Genomic DNA, 19681 nt, shown 5'->3' on the forward strand with positions numbered 1-19681 from the left:
AGGGAAAGTGAGAGATTTACAGTTTCGCGTATGAGCCTCTTTTTTCAGTTCTACTTCAAATATGTAAATATTCATTTTTATTTGGTATTTGTTCAGATTTTTTAAAAATAGTAGCTCACCTGGTTTAAATTTGGAAAGATGTTTATTACAACCCTTGAGATCCACAGCCCAAATGTGCTATTGAATCTAGGAGATCCTGGACACCGATCAGCCGCTTTGGCTGGCTGTCAAAATTATTAGCTCCATTTTAGAGATGGGAAGAGTAATTGATAACATTTTCAGAAGGATTTAAAGAACTGACAGTATTTTTAGCAATTTAGGGATATTTAATGTGTGCCTGAGAAGGAAAATAAGTTATGAAGAAGTCAGACTCCATGCACCCATGTGACTCTGGGAAAGAAACTGATCATAAATGTGGTAAAACCCGTCAAAGGCGCCCTCCTGGTCCACAGATCTTGGGCATATGTTGGGGGCCTCTAAATTCTCTTGCTTACTGCCTCCTGATGATTTGGGAACTTCAGTATGACATCATCTCCAGGGTAATCACCAGATCCCCTTACAAGCACACAGGCTCACAAGTCTCATAACGTGAACAATTTTATTTGCAAGCTACTGGAAACCTATAGAACTAATAGCCAGGCCCATAGGAAAGAATACCAATGAGCAGCCATTACTCCATAGGTCCATAAGTCTCAATGACTTACAGAACTTCCATCTATCGGCTAAAAGCAAGGGTTGTAGGAGTGTGATCCTCAAGCAATTCCTATAATAACAGTATTGTAAAACCAAACAATTCTGGAAGACTCAAGATCTCTGCTTCATGCGATGACCAGCCATGATTCCAGAGGAATTAGGATGATCCACGCTACTCACCTCCCGACAGAGAGGTGATGGATTAAATATGCAGAATGAGACGTTTCTGAACACGGACATCAGGAATCTGTTTTGTCTGACCTGTATGTTTGTTACAAGGGTTTTGTTTTCCTTTTTAATGGTGGCGGGGCAGGGAGGGAAAGAAAAAAAATACCTGTTAACTGAAAAATAAAATGGAAAAAAAGGAGTTTGTCCCTCCACACACACACACAGCCTCTTCCCTCTTGATGTGCAGCAGGTGAGTAGTCACTGAGCCTGCGCCTGTCCTCCATCCCTCCTTTCCTGGCTCGAAGCAAACTTCATTCAGCTGCTTCATCACTTTCCGCAGCTCTCCTGAGCTCCCAGAAGGCGGTCATCTCATCCCTTGCCCTCTTTCTGGCCTCTGCAAACCACTTATCCAAGCTCCTCTCACCCTCCAGCCAGGGGTCCCTTCTCTGCCAACCCCACGCATGTACTGTCCTCTATAGTTTCGACGTTCTCCTCGGGCTCCAGAAGATGGTGCTCACGCCCCTCCTAGGGGACCAGCTCTCTAGCAACTGGCCTGTAACGGGAAGAAGATGCTGAGTGCACCGAGAACTCAAAGACTCACCTTGCAGCCAGAGCGGCCCTCTTCATCGTAGGCCAGGCCCCCAGCCTTGCGCCTCCCAGCCGAGAGGCTTCCCCGGACCGAACACGCCCTCCTCTCTGCTCAGACACATGGTGCCGTACTAACGTCTGCCTCTTCTCTCTCCAGATCAGAAGGGGCTCGTCCTACTCTCCCTTCCTGGTGCCTTCCCCTGGAGAATGGAGGCATGGAGGCCAGGGCCTTCTAATGACCCAGGACTACTACCCAAAAGAACAGCAAAGGCAGAGGAGAAAAGAGGCTTCTCCCCCACCCCGCCAGCATGTGTGAAGCAGGCTTCACGCACAGATCCTTTAGGCGGGGTGTAGGTACGTTTCACAAGCAGAAGGTCCTAAGGCTGAGTTTCATGCCATCGTCAGTCCCCCGGGAAAGGCAAAGGGTTTGGTTCAACCACTCTCGGTCCCAAGGAAGGCAGAGTTGCTGCTGCTGACCTGACAAGACTCTGAAAAGAGCCTGTGGAAGGACAGATACAGAGGAAGGGGGGAAAGGGTACTTCTGGACTCAAACAAGAAGAGAAGTGGTTTGAGCATTGGCATCTGTTGGCTTTGGTGGCCGGGAATATTTGATTCCCATACTGAGTACTCACAAACCGATGTCATCGGCTGATCGCTGTGCCTTTATTAAAGACCTTCTAGGAAGGGTCCATTATTATCCCCATTTTACAGATGAAGAAACTGAGGCAAGCAGAGGTTGAGCGACTTGCCCAGGGTCACAAAGCTAGTAAGTGTCTGGGGCGGGATTTGAACACAGATCTTCCTGACTTCAGGCCCAGTGCTCTAACCACTGCTCAACCTTGCAGAAAGTACCTAGTAACACAGCCAGTCATGCTAGGGAGACTGTCCTCCCTGAGGGATCCACAGACTCATCATTAGCTAACTTTTCCCTCCTAAGCCTTGGGAACTCAGCTAGGGCGTTCCATTTTCAGAGAGACAGGGTAGTTACTCTGCTCCCAAGTTTTCCTTGGGCTCCTATCACCCACATCAAGTTCCAACTCATCTGCTTTATAGGTAACCAGGGTCCCCTGCCCATATATCCTCCCGCTGCCCCCAGTCCTCTCTAGCCTTACCTCATACGACTCACTATCATGCACTCTGTGCTCCAGCCTTGCCTCCTCAACACGCACTGCCCTCTCAGACCCAGGTGCTTTTGCTCCCACTGTTTCTGCCTCACCAGCCAATTTTATCCCCATCCTTTCAGGTCCAATTCCAACTTCTCCTCCTCCTCCAGGAAGCTCTCCTGATAACTCATTGGTTTTGTTTTGTTTTTTGCTTTTTGCTAGGCAATTGGGGTTGACTTGCCCAGGGTCACACAGCTAGTAAGTGTTATGGGTTGTATGCCTGAGACCGGATTTGAACTTGGGTCCTCCTGACTCCAAGGCCAGAGCTCTATCCACTGCGCCATCTAGCTGCCCCGCTGATAACTCATTGGGACTCTCCCCACTCAGAACTCACATGGCACTTCAGTTTGAACCTAATGCCTCTACCAAAGGACGTGTTTTCTACCTGCCTGATCCCCTAATTAATACTAATTAGCAATCTCCTTAAGAGCAGGGATTGTGCCCTAACTAAGCCTCTACCTAGTGAGCGTTTGGTTAATGCCACTATCCAGTGGAACACAGAACACTGAAGAAACAAGGCTGCAGAAACACTTCCTTTTCAAGTGGAGGAACCAGGCCAACAAGGGGGGGGGGAGAGTCTGCAACTGTGTGACCTTGCAAATTTCTGATCAGTTTATCAACAGAAAACAGGGAGAGAAGATCTCTGCCCCGATCTGAAAGTTAATGTCCACGGATTAGTCTAACGGTGGAAGTGAGAGCTGAGCGGAGCTCAACAGCATTCCCACGGCCGATCGGTGCCTGGCTTTTCCTTGGCAGCAGACGACCCTGGCCAGACACTAGAGATGCCAGTGCCGGTCCGACGCTCCTACTCCTCCTTACTCCCCAGAACGTGTTTCTACACTGCGGCATGAGGTCAGGCAGCTAAGAGGACGCTGGTGCAGGACAAAGCTCCCAGCTTTCAGTTGCTTCCACCCGTCTCCATCCCCACCGAGCCGAGCCACGGCACTGTCTCCTAATTGGTTTCCTTGTCTCTCTCCAGCCATCCTTCACTGACTGCCCGAGGCACACTTCTGGTCAAGCTGATTCCCATTGGGTGGTTCCCCACTGCCTAGGGATCACTGCATTTATTGGACTTATATCCTCCGTGCCTAGCACAGTCCCTGGCACACAGTAGGTGCTTGGTAAATACCTGTTCATTGAAACAATCCTCAATATGTCAAGGATCTGTGATTTTGTCAAGTTTGGGAATGTCTTCCTTCAAGGTAGATGATGACTTCTCTCTGCCATAGTAGATAAGTCAGAGATCTGCCTGAGGATCAGAAAGGTTAAGAGATTTTCCTATGGTTCCACAGCTGGTCAGCGCCCATCATACCACACTGCATCTACTTTTCTATGACAAATTCTAAGAGGAAGCAGTATCGCATCCCCACTGCTCTCTCCACATCTACAAAGTCACTCACATTTCTATATCACTTTAAGGTACAGAGAGCATTTTGTCATAACTTCGAAAGAGAGGTAGTTATAATTATCTCCATTCCATGAATGGGCAAACTAAGGCCCATCTGGGTGGTGCAATGGAAAAAGTCCCGGACTTGGAATCAGGAAGACCCGAATGTGAATCCTGCCTCAGACACTTATCAGCTGTGGCCATTGGCAGGTCACTTCACCTATCTGCCTCAGTTTCTTCATGGGTAAAATGGGGATGATGATAACACCTCCCAGAGCCGTTGTAAGGGTCAGATGAGATATCTGTTAAGCGCTTAGCCCAGTGCCTGGCACATGGTAGGTACTCTATAAATGCTAGCTAGTCGTTCTGAAGCTGCAATCTAAACAGGTCTCCTGCAGGTCACTGTCCCTACGGAAGTGCCTCCACTTAAGCCTGGCATTCAGGACCGTCCACCCTTCTCCTTCTCTGGGCTCAGATCTCACTGCTCCCCAACATGTCCCTGGCCCTCTCAGAACCTGCTGAGTCCTTCCCACCCACTGTGCTTTTGGTCACCATCCCTTCAGCTAGAATGCCTTCCCTTCTACTCTCTTGGCAAAGTTCAACCGAGTGTCTTCAAGACCTAAGAAATCCTCCCTCCTCCCCCTATAGATTTCCCAAGTTCTCCACCTGAAAGCGACCTCATCTTCAGAAGTCCCTATAGCATTCTGTGCTTCCCTCATGAGTCTTGCAGGAGTTACGTAACATAGGACGAGACGCGGTGTGTGGTCTCTCTTACTAGGACCAATGCTCAGCGAAGGCAGGGGCTGTCTGGAATTCTTCTTTGTCTTGTCCACAGCACTATTCACACTACCTGGGACGTAGCAGGGCCTCAGGAAATGAATGAAGGCGGTTCCCCATCTCCTTCACAGCAGCGTTAAGAGCGGGCGTGTTTCTGTGGGCCTGCACATAAGCACTCGGACAAACCACAGCACCTTGCCTCTGTGAACTTGGTAGAAACCAAGAACGGCCTAGAAGAGTGACCACTGAACGAGCGTGGCAGGGTAGGAGAGACCAGGCGCCGAAAGAGAGATCCACACTGAAAGTCAAGAGGCGAACGCGGGTTCTAAAGGCAGTTTTTCAAGTCTCGCCTTTGACGTCTCACAGTTCTGTCATTGTCGAGAAGTTGCTTCCCCTCTCTCAAGTCTCAGTTTCCTCATCTGTAAAATGGACAGAATGAGTGCACTCTGTATCTCCCGGGTGCGACGAGAGAACACTGGTATGAGAGCAGTGTGTAACCTTGAAGTACCACACAGATACCGGCTATCATCCATCAGTACAAGACCTAGATCCCCGTCCTACATCTGCCAGTTATGTTGTCAGCCTCCCCTCTGGACTTCAGTTCCCTCATCTGTAAAATGCAGGGTAGAGGCTTATGACCTAAGATCTTCAAAAGCAACGCCATCCGCCTCAAGCAGTGTCTCAAGAGGGTTTGACCGGTCACTCTCACAGGTAAGTGGAATAATTGGTTGTACTATGTGGGGTAATGAAGGGCACCTAATGCTAACCCCTGATACTAACCCCTGCCCAAAAATCCCAAATCTCAAACCCTAACCCTTTAGTGCACCTCAGTTACAGGAGGCACCTAAGTGGTTACCCTGATATAGTCTCAAGACCAACTTTTCTCTGTCTGCACGCAAACTCCTGAACTGCTTGATAAAGACCAATGATCTGAATGTCCACAGCAACATCTGCATTGCTCTGATATTTCCTTCCAAGGACAATACTCTTTCCCAAATGGTTCAGGCTGGAAGTACCTCAACAATGAAATTACTATAATAATGGATACAACATATATTACAAGAAGAGGGAAGCAAAATGGGATAAGGCCGTTTCTGAAATGTTCAAGAGTCAATTCAACTAAATTTTATTAAGCACCTACTATGTGCAGAGCACTGTGTGAGGCACTGAGGTGCTAGACAGTAAAGGGGGGAAAAATGAAAGCCCCTATACTCATAAAGCTTATATTCTCCCAGGGCTGGGGGGATGGGACGTAGACTAAGATAGGAGTATAGGTAAAGCCAAGGATAAAGTACTCTAGAGAACTCTAAGAAAGAAGAAGGCACTTTCAGTTAGGGAGAACAAGGAAGGCTTTCCAGAGGAGGTGGCACCTGAGCTATCTCTAAAGAAGTTGGGAAAATAGTACATTCCAGTGTGAGACAGCCAGTATGAATGTGAGGAGAAAGAAATGACAGTGTAGAAAGAAATTTGGGTTGTCCTCTGCGGCTACCAGAGGTGGGAAACCTGCAGTGTGTAAAGGAAAGAAATGAAGAGTGTGATAAGCACTGATGCAAAGCTAGAAAGGTAGGCTCGAACCAGACTGTGGAGGACCTTAGAGAGCAGAGGAAATTTGTGTTTTATCTCAGGGGCGATAGAGAGACACTGAAGCTTCTTGAGCTTCTGGGAAAATGATTTTGGCAACTAGGTGGTTTGGCAACAGAATGAAGAGGGAGAGGGAAGACACTGGAGGCAGGAAGACCAGATGGACAGCCATTCCAATAGTCCAAGCAAGGGGTGATATAAGCCTGAAATACAGTAGTGGCACTAGGCATGGAGACAGAAGCCTCAGGCATTATGGAAGGAGACCTGACAACTCAAAACATATTAAGTAAAAAAAAACTGAGTGCCATTTCTCCCAGAGCATTGTTATCACTCCACTTCCACCCACTCTCCCTAACAGATGGGGATAATACTACTTGCATCACTCTGTAAACATCCCACTCTAACGACTCAGCATGATGTGGAGTGATACCAGACAGGCATGCCAGTGGAACACAAGCCGTGGCAGGTCATACTAAGTTGGAATTCCTCTGAGGACGGGACCAATGTATGTAATCCAAGTTGGGTCTGAAGGACCAGCCTACACAAGCTCGTGATCAGAAGGTTACCACCAGGTGGTGATTTGTTTTTGGCCATGCCAACTCAAAGGATCACAGAATTTAGACCTTCAAGGGACCTCAAGTTCATCCAGTCCAACCCCATCATATGGGAAAACTGAGGCCAGAGAGGGAAAGGGATCTGCTTCAGATCATGAAAGCAGAAAATAGCAGAACTGGGATTTGAACCCACACACCCTATTTGCCCAGAAAACCCCAAACGTGGTCTTGAAGAGTCAGACACGACTGAAAACGACTGAACAAAATCCTGACTACACACACAAGGTTCTTTCCACCACACGAACGGTCTGCTAAGAGATTACTGTCTACATCGGGAAGAAAAAGTACCCGCACCAACAAGACCATGAATCTTTCGAATCCCAGGATCATTCTCTAGTGTGAAGTCTCAAGTGGCATCTGCATTTGAAGGCTGTCAAACATTCATTTCATTGATAGGGATTCCCACCAGTCTTCATGAATACACACGGCTAATGGCGGCTGTGGCTGAAGCTTTACCGTAGTCATTATATTTAGTTACTTGCCAATATGAATTTTCCGATGTTGAAGAAGTAATGATTTCTTACTAAAGGTGTTCCCACACTCACTACATTCATAGCGTTTTGCTTGAGTGTGAATTTTTTGATGTTTGGTAACCGATGAGCGATTGCTAAAGGCTTTTCCACATTCACTACATTCATAAGGTTTCTCTCCAGTATGAATTCTCTTGTGTTCAATAAGGTGTGCACTTCGGATGAAACTTTTCCCACAATCCATACAATTAAAGGGCTTCTCTCCAGTATGAATTCTTTGATGTTGAGTAAGGTAAGCACTGCGGCTAAAGGCTTTCCCACATTCATTACACAAATAGGGTTTCTCTCCAGTATGAATTCTTTGATGTTTAGTAAGAGACGGGTAACTCCTAAAAGCTCGCCCACATTCATTACATACACAAGGTTTCTCTCCAGTATGGATTCTCTGATGCTCAATAAGAGATGACCTTTGGCTGAAGGCTTTGCCACATTCGTCACACTTATGGGGGTATTCTCCAGTGTGACGCCTCTGATGTTGAATAACATATGTGCTTTGGCTGAAGGCTTTTCCACATACGTTACATTTGTAGGGTTTCTCCCCAGTATGAATCCTCTGATGTTGAATAAGGTGCGTGCTCTGATTGAAGGCTTTTCCACATTCATTACAATGATAAGGTTTCTCTCCAGTGTGAATTCTCTGGTGTCGAGTAAGATGTGTACCTCGGATAAAAACTTTTCCACATTCATTACACTTATAGGGTTTCTCTCCAGTGTGAATTCTCTGATGTTGAGTAAGGTATGACCTGTCTCTGAAGGACTTTCCACATGAATTACATGCATAGGGCTTCTCTTCAGTATGTATTCTCTGATGATTAATAAGGGATGAAATGTAGCCAAAGATTTTCCCACAGTCATTGCATTTGTAAGGTTTCTCTCCTATATGGACTTTCAGATGTGTAGTGAAAGATGAATTGTGGGTGAAGATCTGACCAGGTTCATTACAATTTTGGGACTTCTGTCCTGACCTAATTCTCTGATTCTGAGTAATGTGTGTATTCTGGCTAAAAGCCTTTCCATTTTCACTATATTTATAAGCCTTTTTCCCAGTATGTACTCTATGATATTGATGAAAGTCTGAATAGAAACAGAAGGCTTTGCCTGATTCATTACCCTTACAAGATTCTGAGGAGATTCTACTACATGTTATCAGGCTAGAATACTGTTTGAGGCTTCTTCCATACGTACTATATTTACGCAGACTCTTTTTCATAGGAATTTTCTGTGGTGGAACAAGGACGGACCCAAGATTGAAACTTCTTCCAAATTTATTATATTCATGGCCCCTCACCTTCCTCTGGGTGACTGTTACTTGTATGGAATCTGTCTCTTGGTTGTCCTGCTGTTCTTCAAACTTGACATTGTATTCCCAGGTATCTCCCAACCTGTGGCCCTGGGAACTAATCCTTGTGACGCTTTGCAGGGACAGCTGTTCCACAGGCATGCTTAGCTTTGGAGCTAATTCCTTGGTTTCAGGATTAGTCTCCCAATCTGGAAGAAAAAAAAATAACACATATTGTTGATTGTTCTGAAAGAAAGTAAAATTCTATAGTCTCCTTCATCAACGAGAATCCTCTTCAAACTGGAAAGAATAGAAAAAAAAACCCAATAAAATCCTACATTAACATAGCACTTCAAATTATAGTTTCGTATAGACAGCCATGTTGCCTCATTTTTCTCCTCATAACCCAGTAATAACTGAAGGAAAGTTTTAACCATTGAATTTTATAAGTAAAGAAACTGAGGCTCAGAACGGAGGAATGATTTGACCAAGAATCACTGACAAAGCAAAACTAGACCTGGAGCCCTGTTCTTCTCACTCCTACTCTAATGATCCATTACATGGCACTGCCTCTAAAACATCCTCAACAGGAAACTGAAGCTCAAAGATGGTGAGGAAGAGGAAAGACGGGACACACAGCTCTTATAAACTAGGTCAAGTATCCAGGTCCAAACAAATACCACCACAGGAAATGAAAGAACCTATGCATGTGACTGAGGAGCCGCTGCTGGTCATCTCTTGACAAATCACGGGGGATGGAATTGCTGGATTGGAAGTAGACAAATGTCTCACTTCTCAAAAAAAAAAAAAAAGTAGATCTATGGAGAAACTCAATTGATTCCATAATTTAATACAAACCTTAAGGAGTCAGGAAGAAGTACAGGAACCAGTGAAAGAGCCAGAGAAGGAGTAGAGAGGTAGGAGTATCACGAAAGCATGATATCTCTCAGGCCAAGGAACAGTTAGGAAGCCGTTGGTGTGCCTGGAGATAGTTTAGTAAAGGCCAGGGTAGACGTACCAAGGACAGGCTTTTTTAGAATTAGAGAAAACTGGGCATATTTCTAGGCCTATGAGAAGAAACCAATGGAAAGAGAAAGATCCAAAGTTCTTGAGAGAGAAGAGGTAGGATGACTGCAGAAACAAGGCAGGAGGGGACGGAGTCGCGAGTGACGAGCCTGGGACAGAAAGTAAGGGGTGTTGGCCTCTGCTTTAGTCACTTCAGCCAACACTGTTTTCCTTTCCCCCCTGGGCCGTAGCAGGTACATTCGTCATCTGCTATGTGCTGGTACCCTTGCTCACCATCACGCTCGTTTTCTTTGCCATCTGGCACGTTATGGAATCTGATGAACTGAAAACTACAGAGCAATGAAATACACTCAGACCTCCTGAACTCCCAGAACGTCTCATCCACGCGTTCTTCTGTATCACGTGGCTCTGTGCAGGACTACGGGTTACACTGGGTCTCAATACACACATTTGGAGGTATACGAGTAGACGAATGATGAACAGACCAAGACTTTTATGAATCTACAACCATCATGAACGCAGATATTCTAGCAGATGACAGAAAGAAGGATGGTACAAATTAGCTTTTTATCATTTTTTTTTTCACCACCTAACTGGCATGATTTATGTTTCGGTGAGCTCTTAGCGGACTGTCCAGCTAAGTGCATGCAAAAGGATTCTATCCAACAAAAACTTGTTTCCCAAATAAGCTTAAGGAATATAATTAATTACTTTAAAAAAAAAGACTTCTTATTTTTGAAACATTTCTACATTTTTTATCTGTGGAAAGACTGTTTTCATATGTTATGCTTGGACAAAGAAATTATAAAGAATCATGCATAAATGAATATAAAAGGATTACCTCTGGTATTGACAGGTTCAAACTTGTACTCCTTAAGGAACAGTCATAATTTTCCGAATAATTGTATTAATTACTTGACTATCTTTAGTCTATTGGAAGTTTTTCTTTACAAGAGTTTGTAAATAGCTTATTTCGGTTTCATTGGAATACCTACTAATCATAAATTAGCTGTAGAGATTAAATGCTTTAGAAGGACCGAAAACTCTGGATATATGACCTTGTGGGAAGCCTCATAGGTTTCTTCCTATATTATGTAGAAGAGTAGATGGATATATTTGCAAAAATAAGGATGGTGGGATTTTTTTTCTTAACATTTGAATATTAGCCCTATACACTACATGACCAAGGAACTTACTATAATAGTTTCATAAAATGTATATACTTTATTCTTAAGCATAAGTGAACCTAATAACAATATATACTAAATTATCTTTGAAGGAATGCATTGAGTTATTTTGAATGTTTTTATTTGTAGAAATCACTTAGTAAGAAATTCAGTATTCTAATTGTTTCAATCCAGTGATAAAGGATATTTTTTTGGCTTATTCGTTATTTAACGAAGTAAGTTGATGGCCAAAAAAGGACACTAGGAGTTCAACAGCCCTTCCTGCTCTTCCTCGTGACCCCCATTCACTCTGGCTGTAGCACAGCTCATGTCGGCAGGCTTGGAACTCTCCACCTCGTCCTGCTGCTTGTCGCAACAGTACTCTTTTTTCAAGGTCAAACTCAGGTGCCACCTCCTTTATGAGGCCTTCCTTGATTCCTGAAAATGAAACTGATCTTTCTCTCCTCAAATCTGATACAAGACATTCTTAAGGACTTTTAAGCTATACCTTAGATGTTCAGATCAGAAACGAAGAGAGAACATTGTGCATCCACCCTGCTGTTCCTCAGTGCAACATAATAAAAGTCTAAAATTAAGACTTCTTTTCAGTGTATTGTTTTAAAGATTGCAAAGAGCTACTTAAGACTGTTTAAACTACAATAAAATAATGTATATTGAATTTTTTAAAAAAGAAAAAAGGTAAGGAAAAATAGATGAGGCTGTTGAAAGCTGAGGAATGAAAAAGGCAAGCTGAGGTAGTCGCTGTCAGAAGGCACAGATCTCTGTGAAGTAGGTACGGTCATCTGCTTTAATTTCAAAGAAGGGTTCATTCTGAGGTTTAACAAGAGAAAAGGCTTAGAAAAATCACTGTGGGGAATGGGACTGAAAAGAAGTTCACAAAAATAAAGCATAAGGATTTATGTTAGACAAAAGTACATTAAACAAAAGTGAGGTTTCAATACAGGTTCTATTTCGAGTGAGTGGAATCAGCTCAACTTTGTGAATTGTCCAGTGATACTTAGCAGGCTGAGAACAGAAGCCAAAAGAGAATAACTAGAAATGTCGGTAGTTATCCAGACTTGTGGTTTAACAGGCTGGAGCACTCAGAAGACTGGAGTGGGGGAGGGCTGAGGCAGAAGAGGGAAAGGTTCTAGGGCAGTGGCTGGTCATCTTTACAAGTAGCTGATGGGGAGGGTCAAAGCAAGATGCAAAGGAAAATGAAGCCAGCCTGGGGAGAAAGACCTAGAGAAAAGGCATGAGCCAAGGGACTGCAGGTCACAATCAATGTGAAGAGTAGGTTAAGCAGGAATTAATGAAATGGAAAAGGGAAAAGGTTAGGAGGTCGGGGTCAGAAAGTGAAATGACAAAGTTTAGGCTCTTGACAATTAAATGAGTTGAAAAGCTTGAAGGAATGGTCATGCTGGCTTATGACTGAAATTAGTGGTGGTTGTTAGCATGGAGGAGTTACATAGTCACTGTGTGTTAGAGGGGTTATCAACATGGATATGAAGCTGGATGGAGGAGAGGAGAAGATGGAGCTTGGTGCTAAAATCCTTCATTCAATAAGAATTTATTAAGTGCCTGGATTCGATGCTGAAGATTCTGTCTTGAAGGAGTTAACATTTCATCTGAAGAGACAACCTCTGCATCTCAAAGCAAATAGAAAATGTAGATCAAGATGAGTCCACATGACTGGGGGTAGGAGAGGGCTCCCCAAAGAACCTCTGCAGGAGATGCCTCAGTGATATTCTGAAGGCAGCTGGGGATCCCATGGGGCAAAGAAGAGAAGGCAGTGCACACCAGGAATTTGGGGCCACCTGTGTAAAACCAGGGTGGTAGGAGCCACACTGGCTTGAACGGCTGTTTGGTCAGAAGTCAGACAGTAGGAAGGATGGGCTGTAACAGATGAGTTTGTAGGAATTCTTCACCTTTTGGTCTATGACCCCATAGACCCTGCCCTGGCAGTGTGGTGAAGCCTAGGTAGTCCTATAGCTAATAAGTGTCAAGTGTTTGGTCTGAGGCCGGATTTGAACTCCTGACTTCAGGGTCAGTGCTCTATCCACTGCGCCACCTAGCTGCTCCCTTCTTATATTTTTAAATAACTGAAGGAAATAGTAAATTTCAACTAGAGGTTAGTAAAAATAAAGGTGTGATTTCTTTCACACCTAAGTTCACGGACCCCTGGAAATCTAGCCATGGACCCCTCTGAGATCTAAGAATTGAAGGTCATATGAATGTCCATATCCCCATATCCCTGTGTCCTATAAATCCCAGAGGGGCTGTGGGAAAACGGGCTCACTAATTCATTTTTAGTTAAACTGTAACCCTAGACAAGTCACTTCACCTTTGTCTGCCTCAGTTTCCTCACTTATAAAATGGGGAAAAGAATAGTACCTACCTCTCAGGGTTATTGTGAGGATCAAATGAGATAATATTTGTACAGCATTTAGCACAGTGACAGCTACATAGCAGAAGCCATAGAAATGATAGTTATTATTATTAATAATGAGATTTTGCAGCTGTATCCCCAGCGCTGAGCACATGGTAAGCACTTAATGCTTTTTCCCTTCACTTCTCATTTGAAGGTGTCAGGGATATTGGGACTGAGAAGACCTCACAGATACCTTAAAGCATTTCAAAGAGATTAGGATGGTTCCATTTGATCCCCAAAAGGAAGAATTAGACACACGGAGACACAGATGCTGGGAGGAAGGATGAGGTCTGATACAAAGACAAATCTCCGCCGATTATGAGCATTCAAAAAAGAACCGGGCAGGGGGTAGGGGCGGGGGGGGGGGCGTACAGAAGAGGGAAAGGGGTAGTACGGCATTCCCAGTGAGCACCATGCTCCCCAAAGAGGCTGGATGAGCTCTTACTGAGTGTGCCACAGAAAGGCACCCTGTTCTAGGTCACTCCATAAATGAGTGGTCAGGAGTAAATATTTGGCTTTGGGAATCATTAGCACAGAAAAGAAAATGTTATGAATGCATGAGCTTCTGAAAAGGTAGAGAGCATAGGACAGAGCCCTCAGGGGCAGCCAGACAACCTGGATGATGCTTTGTCTTACAGGCCATCAAATACTGGTCAATTTTATTCCTTTTGGGGCTTTTTCTTTTCTTTTAAAAAGTATTCTTTATTATGAGAGATAGCTGTCTGGGAGAGGAAAGGAGAGGAAATTGGAGAACTCTAGGCAATATAAAATTAAGATATTGACAAAAATCGTTTTTTTAAAAAGTCATGAGGTTATAATGTCCAACACTCGGAAATGAAGCAAAGATGTTGAAGAACATTAAGGCTGAGATAAGAACCATGGAGAAAAGACCCTTGGATGTAGCCTGAAAGTGCTACAAGAGCAGTTTAAGGATTGTGCTGGGGCTCAGCGCTTAGCACTGAGAAAGTAGAAACCAGTGGATGTAGGCAACATGTTTGTAAATCTGGCGGGGTAATGATGAGAAACTGGATAGCACTTGGAAGGAGCAGCAGAGGCAAGGAAGAATACCCACCGCCCTTTAAAAAAAAAAAAGTCGCCGTAAGCACCAGAAACAAGGGAACCAGCCTGTCCAGGAGCTGCTACAGATGCTGCAGAGGCACAATCACTAGTGGATCCAAAGCAAAGGTGGAAGGGTTAGATGGAGAGAGAAGACAAACGTCTTCTGCTGTGCCAGGTATCCAGGACAGCCAGACGCTGAGAGCTCACGGCATTCAAGCTCCAATCAGCTGATGCCCATTTCCCAAAGGGCCATCTAAGTTTTTGTGGGCAATTACTCAAAGCTGCGTGGTTTGACTTCCTTACCTGCACAGGTGCTTCCCGGGATTTCTCTCTCCATTGTCCATGGCTCTTCTCCTCCTTCTAAACGAGAGATCACAACAGGTTTGAAAACTGAAAGCCCTACTCATGGAGAAAGAAATAGAAGATGTTTGTTCATGCTATAGTCAAAGGCATCTCAGAATTCAATTCTAGACAATTCTTCTCAGTAAGGAAAAGAGGTCCTGTTAAGAAGGCAAACAAAAGCGTAGAAAGGCCTTTGCAGCGTTCAGTATTGTGTTTCCAGAAACTGTAGGGGTACAAGTCACAAGTCACAAATAGGATCAGAGCTTGGAAGGCTCACTTAGCCCTCTCCTGGTTAAAAGGATGGAATCTTCTCACAGAAACACTGGGAACCACGAAAGAATCCACAATATCAGGACATCTGCAATGACACAGAAGGTCCAGCCTCAAGAATCACTTAATGAATTTACTCATCTCTAATTTTATTTCTAAAACAACTTTTCACCAGGGAAGAAAGAGAAGAATCCCCTACTGTCTGAAAGAAAAGAGAATTATCAGGTTCCCCGCCCCCCCCACACACACTGATCCAAAGCTCAGCTAATCACCTCAGATCATCCCAGGGTGTTTGACAACACAGGAAGACGAGAAGTCAGAAAAGGGAGACTGAGTCACAAGGGCTTACCTAGAAAAATTAGGTTTCTGTAGTTCTCTAGCATCACGTCCCTGTACAGCTGTCTCTGAGTAGGATTCAGTTGTCTCCACTCGTCCTCAGTGAAATCCACAGCCACGTCCTTGAACGTCACTGATTTCTGAAACACCAAAGTCATCTGTGTTCACTCCAGGGTCATCTGACCAAGAACCAGAAGGTCATAAAAGACCCAAGTGAACTAGGCCCAGCTCCCTCTGAGTGCTGGGAACCTGCCCCTCCAGCCAGGCACCATTCTTGGGGCTCCAAGTAAGGAGTGCTGGCTTTTCGTGCTCAAGTTCACAGAATCACCCAAATGCAGACTCATGTCCTGAAAGGCGGGAAGGAACTTCATCCACAGTATGACCTGGGTTTGACCAAGAACCTCTTCTTCAACCTTCTCAAGCCCCTACCACCAGTGCAGCCCATTCTAGTCAGAAGCCAGTCTCATCTTTGATCGGGGCTATTAACCTTGGTGTGTCCTGGACCTCTTTGGCAGGCTGACCCATCCTATGGACTCCTCAGAATGATACTGTTCTATATATAAAACACTTCAGATTACAATGGAAACTTAACTATACAGAAATACAGCGACCAGACTATTTTTTAAAAATTCCTGGATGCCAGGTCAAGAACCCCTGCAGGGTTCTGAAGTACCGTGGGGTACTGAGAAGGTCAATAAATGACTTGCCTAGAGTCAGCTAAACAAACATAATAATTCCTTCTTAAGAACTTTTTTAAATTTTAAAACATTTTAAAATTTCTATTTTGTTTCCTTTTCAAGTCGGGAGACTCTCCGTCCCCACTCTCCATCTCTGCCCCCCAAAGGAGGAGTCATTCTTCACAAAGGGCAAAGAGAAAATGACCATTTCTCCATGTCATGCACTGGCCAGACCAACTAGACTGGAATCCAGGAGAAAAAGAGGGAGCCTGGGAGAAGACAGAGGAAGCTGGAGAGCCAAGGTCACGACAAGGGCAAAGAACAAGCATGGAGGGCGTTAGGGAGGGGAGAGGTGGAAGGACAAGAGACTGTGGTCCGATTTCAGGGTCTTAAAAGCAGAGTGGTTTAGGGTGATGGTGAAGTCTAAGTGTGACGTGGGGTAGAAAGAGAGGTTAGAATGGAGGAGCTAGGCAGACTGTGAGGACAGAGAGTCGTTGATGTACTGATGTCAGTGATGACGATGAGAGCGGCAGGGAACGTGTGGAGAAGACTGAGCTGAGGGCCAAAGACACAGAAAAACAAGAATGTGAGCAGAAAGGTAGTGGATAATGGGGACAGGACTTGGAGAGCATAATGGACTCAGCTGAACCACAGACTTAGAGTTGAGAGAGACCATAAAGGTCATCTAGCACAAACATCTAATTTTCTTTTAACAAACAAGGAAACTGAGGCCCAGAGAGGTTGTGTCCCAGGTCACGTAGGCAAAAGAAGGCAGAGCTGGAGCTCTGAGCACAGACCCAGGCCACCTCCTCCTGGGCCTCACTGCCTGCTGGGCACACACACCAAAAGTGAAAGGGTCCCATTCAAATTTAAATGCACACCACGGCCATTTCCTTGGCCTCCCATCCCACAGACTCAAAGGCAGCATAAGTGAAACAGAGGAAAACCAAGGGGTTTGGAGGTGGAAGAGCTGGGTTCAAATCCCACTGCCCATGTTTAGAACTTTGAGCAAACCACTTAATAAAATGCACAGTCGGATACTACGTTCTCCAAAGTCCCCGCTACGTTTAAATCTAGGCTTCTATATTCCTGAAATCTTTCACATCTTCTCATCTTCCACATAATTAACAAATTACCTAGCAAAAAGTAAATGTGGTAATACATACGCAAGTTCTAACTGTAAAATGCTACACAAGTATAGGTAGTAATGATAAGGGCGCAGTGGAGAAAGCACTGGGACTAAAGTCAGCGAGACTCGAGTTCAAATCCAGCCTCAGACACTTAGTAGCTGTTGTACCCTAAGCAAGTCACTTCACTTCTGCCTCAGTTTCCTCATCTGTAAAATGGGGATCATAATAGCACCTACCTCTCAGGGTTGGCCTGGCACATAGTAAGCACAATATACATGTTAGCTATTATTTTAAAACGCAGTATATAAGGGAGTCTCACTCACTGACCTCAGAAGCCGGCACACTTGCCCCACCCCTCCAGAGCACCCCTGATCCCAGCTGTCCACTTTCTCTTCCCCTCCTGAGGCTGAGGCTCAGGAACAGGCGTTACCTCATTAAGCCGTATCATCTCTCTGACTGGGACCTCCACTTGGGGATCTGAATGTCTCTCACCACCAGGACGTGAGTCTTGTCCGCTGCAGCTCGACACCTGGACATTTTAAGGTACACGTCAGCATGAAGATGAGATGCCCAGCAGCCTGAGTCACACCACCCAGAACCCTTCGGATTGTCAAAGCCCAAGCCTACACACAGGTGAAGCCCATTCTAAAGCACAAACAGAAACTCTGGGAGTTGAAGCCAACAGAAATCCTTATGTCCATGGAAATATGTGAACACTCTTGTCTTTCTTCCCATTGCCTCTCCTTTCTCAGTCTGGAAAGATTAAACAGACATTGAAGAGTCTGTTGGATACTGGAGGCATGAATAAGGATCTGAACTAAATTAGGAATGAAACGTTCCAAAAATACACTTATTTGATGAACTTTAAACTGAACCTCCTTCAAAGAAAAAAAAGATTACATGAAAATAATTGTGTGCATGACAGAAATTGGAGTGACTGAAATGACAATTAAATAGTGATCTCTGGCAAACATTTTTCCTTTGCCAGAGAAACTGCAGCAACTTTGAATTCCCAAGGGGATTGGGGGAGGGTCGAGGAGGACAAAGCCTCACCTTAACTGCCATACACACGTATGGATGCATGTATACATGTGTGTATACATGCATACGCTAGTGAGGAGAGGGGGAGTTATGAAGACTTAGTCACTGCCCCCATCCTCTCTCCACCCTGTTTGATTTCTTCCTCTCTGATGACTCTTTGCCATCAGCTTACTGACATGTTCAGCTTTCGGACTTCCTTTGGGCCTGGTAGGCCTACTGAAACTACTATCACGTCTTCTATTTCTGAACCAAGGAAGGGAGCAGACAGCTAGAGGTGTGTCATTGAAGGTTTTTTGTATCCTGGACCACTGTGGTAGTCTAGGGAGGCCTAGGGATCCTTTCTCTGTTTTTTAATGCATGAAAGACAAAAGAGTACCAATCATATTAGAAGTTATAAAACAATTTTAAGCAAGTTAATGAACCCCTAAAGTCTCCTCTACCTCCTTTTTTACAGGTCAACACTGACCTTCTGTGTCTCTGCCCAGGCACAGCAGGGCCAGGCAAGGAGAGGAGCAAGAGACTTGGAGAACAGGGTAATGTTGAAGGGAAGAATTAGGGTGTGGGAATTGGGGCTGGAAAGGCTAATCTGAGCAAGGGGGGACATGAAGCTCAGAGCTAGAGTAGGGGCAGTGCGTATGTAAGAAGGCTGGAAAACCCAAACACGGAACCTAGAGAAGGATGAAAACAAGTCTTAGAGGTCCTGAGGACTGGCTCAAAGCTGAAGGGAACGAAGAGCAGATAAAATGATGGTGAGAGATGCAGAAGGGGCTCAGAGCTGCAGGGGGGAAAGAGAGAGGACAGGGCCCAGAACAGGAAAGGAGTAGGGTCCACAGGCTCAAAGCTCAGTACAGGAGAAACAAATGGGCTAAAGAGGGGGCTCAAAGTTAATGGTGAGGAAGGAGCTGAGATCTGATGATGGGGAACGGGAAAGAGGCCGAGAGCTGATGATGGAGGGGTGAGAAGGGGGCTCAGAGCTAATGGCAGAGGCAAGGAGAAAAAGGGGCCCAGAGCTGATAGTGGGGTGGGGGGAAGAGGGGGTCAAAGGTAACAGGAGAGAGGGAGGAGGAGAAGAAAGGAGTTCACAGCTAGTAATACAGATGGTCGGGGGGTCAAGGAGGAAGTTCAGAGATGCAGATGGTAGAGGGTGAGAGGGGGGCTGAGAGCTGCTGATGGAGGGGTGAGGAGGGGGTTCAGAGATGATGGAAGGGAGGGAGAGGGATAAGGAAGGAGTTCAAAACTAAAGGTGTTAAGGGGGCTTAGAGCCACTAGTGGAGGGATCAAGAGGAAACTCAGCACTGGTGATGGAGGAGTCAGGAGGGGGCTCAGAGCTAATGACAGACGTGTCAGGAGGGGCCTCAGAGCTGATGATGGACGGCTCAGGAGGAGGCTCAGAGCTGATGATGGAGGAGTCAGGAGGGGCCTC

The 19681-nt window shown here is 45.1% G+C and overlaps 2 protein-coding genes and 1 pseudogene across 6 annotated transcripts in view; 1 reads left to right on the plus strand and 2 right to left on the minus strand.

The window, feature by feature from the left end:
• Positions 1-584: 584 nt before the first annotated feature.
• On the minus strand, positions 585-17744 carry LOC114043195 (zinc finger protein 2 homolog). Of its 5 annotated transcripts, none has more exons than XM_027862224.1 (7): positions 17648-17744; positions 15424-15550; positions 14766-14822; positions 8790-8989; positions 4666-5195; positions 3742-3861; positions 585-1414 (listed from the first exon to the last, which is right to left on the minus strand). In XM_027862224.1, the coding sequence occupies exons 1-5, from the start codon at positions 17663-17665 to the stop codon at positions 5148-5150; spliced, it is 450 nt and encodes a 149-aa protein (XP_027718025.1). In that variant the 5' UTR covers positions 17666-17744; the 3' UTR covers positions 585-1414; positions 3742-3861; positions 4666-5147. The 5 variants fall into 5 exon arrangements, with proteins under 5 accessions (XP_027718025.1, XP_027718023.1, XP_027718026.1 ...); XM_027862222.1 differs by having other exon boundaries at positions 7266-8989; XM_027862225.1 differs by lacking the exon at positions 4666-5195.
• On the plus strand, positions 9908-10431 carry LOC114043335 (annotated as a pseudogene).
• Positions 17745-19123: 1379 nt separating the features above from the next.
• Positions 19124-19681, minus strand: part of LOC114042779 (leucine-rich repeat extensin-like protein 3) — a 2392-nt gene continuing 1834 nt past the window's right edge. Inside the window, exon 3 of the mRNA XM_027861489.1 lies at positions 19124-19232. Coding sequence (XP_027717290.1) covers positions 19124-19232 — 109 coding nt within the window. The remainder of the gene's footprint in view (positions 19233-19681) is intronic.

This window comes from Vombatus ursinus, unplaced genomic scaffold (assembly GCF_900497805.2).
Source record: "Vombatus ursinus unplaced genomic scaffold, bare-nosed wombat genome assembly UNPS02014768.1, whole genome shotgun sequence".
NCBI classification, from domain to species: Eukaryota; Metazoa; Chordata; class Mammalia; order Diprotodontia; family Vombatidae; genus Vombatus; species Vombatus ursinus.

Bases quoted from the DNA above. Each gene is read 5' to 3' on its own strand.
- LOC114043195 (XM_027862222.1), bottom strand. The intron at 14,823-15,423 runs GTAAGCCCTTGT...TCTCTCGTTTAG, and splicing joins CAGAAACCTAATTTTTCTAG to AAGGAGGAGAAGAGCCATGG. The intron at 8,990-14,765 runs GTAAGGAAGTCA...TTTTTCTTCCAG, and splicing joins CCCGGGAAGCACCTGTGCAG to ATTGGGAGACTAATCCTGAA.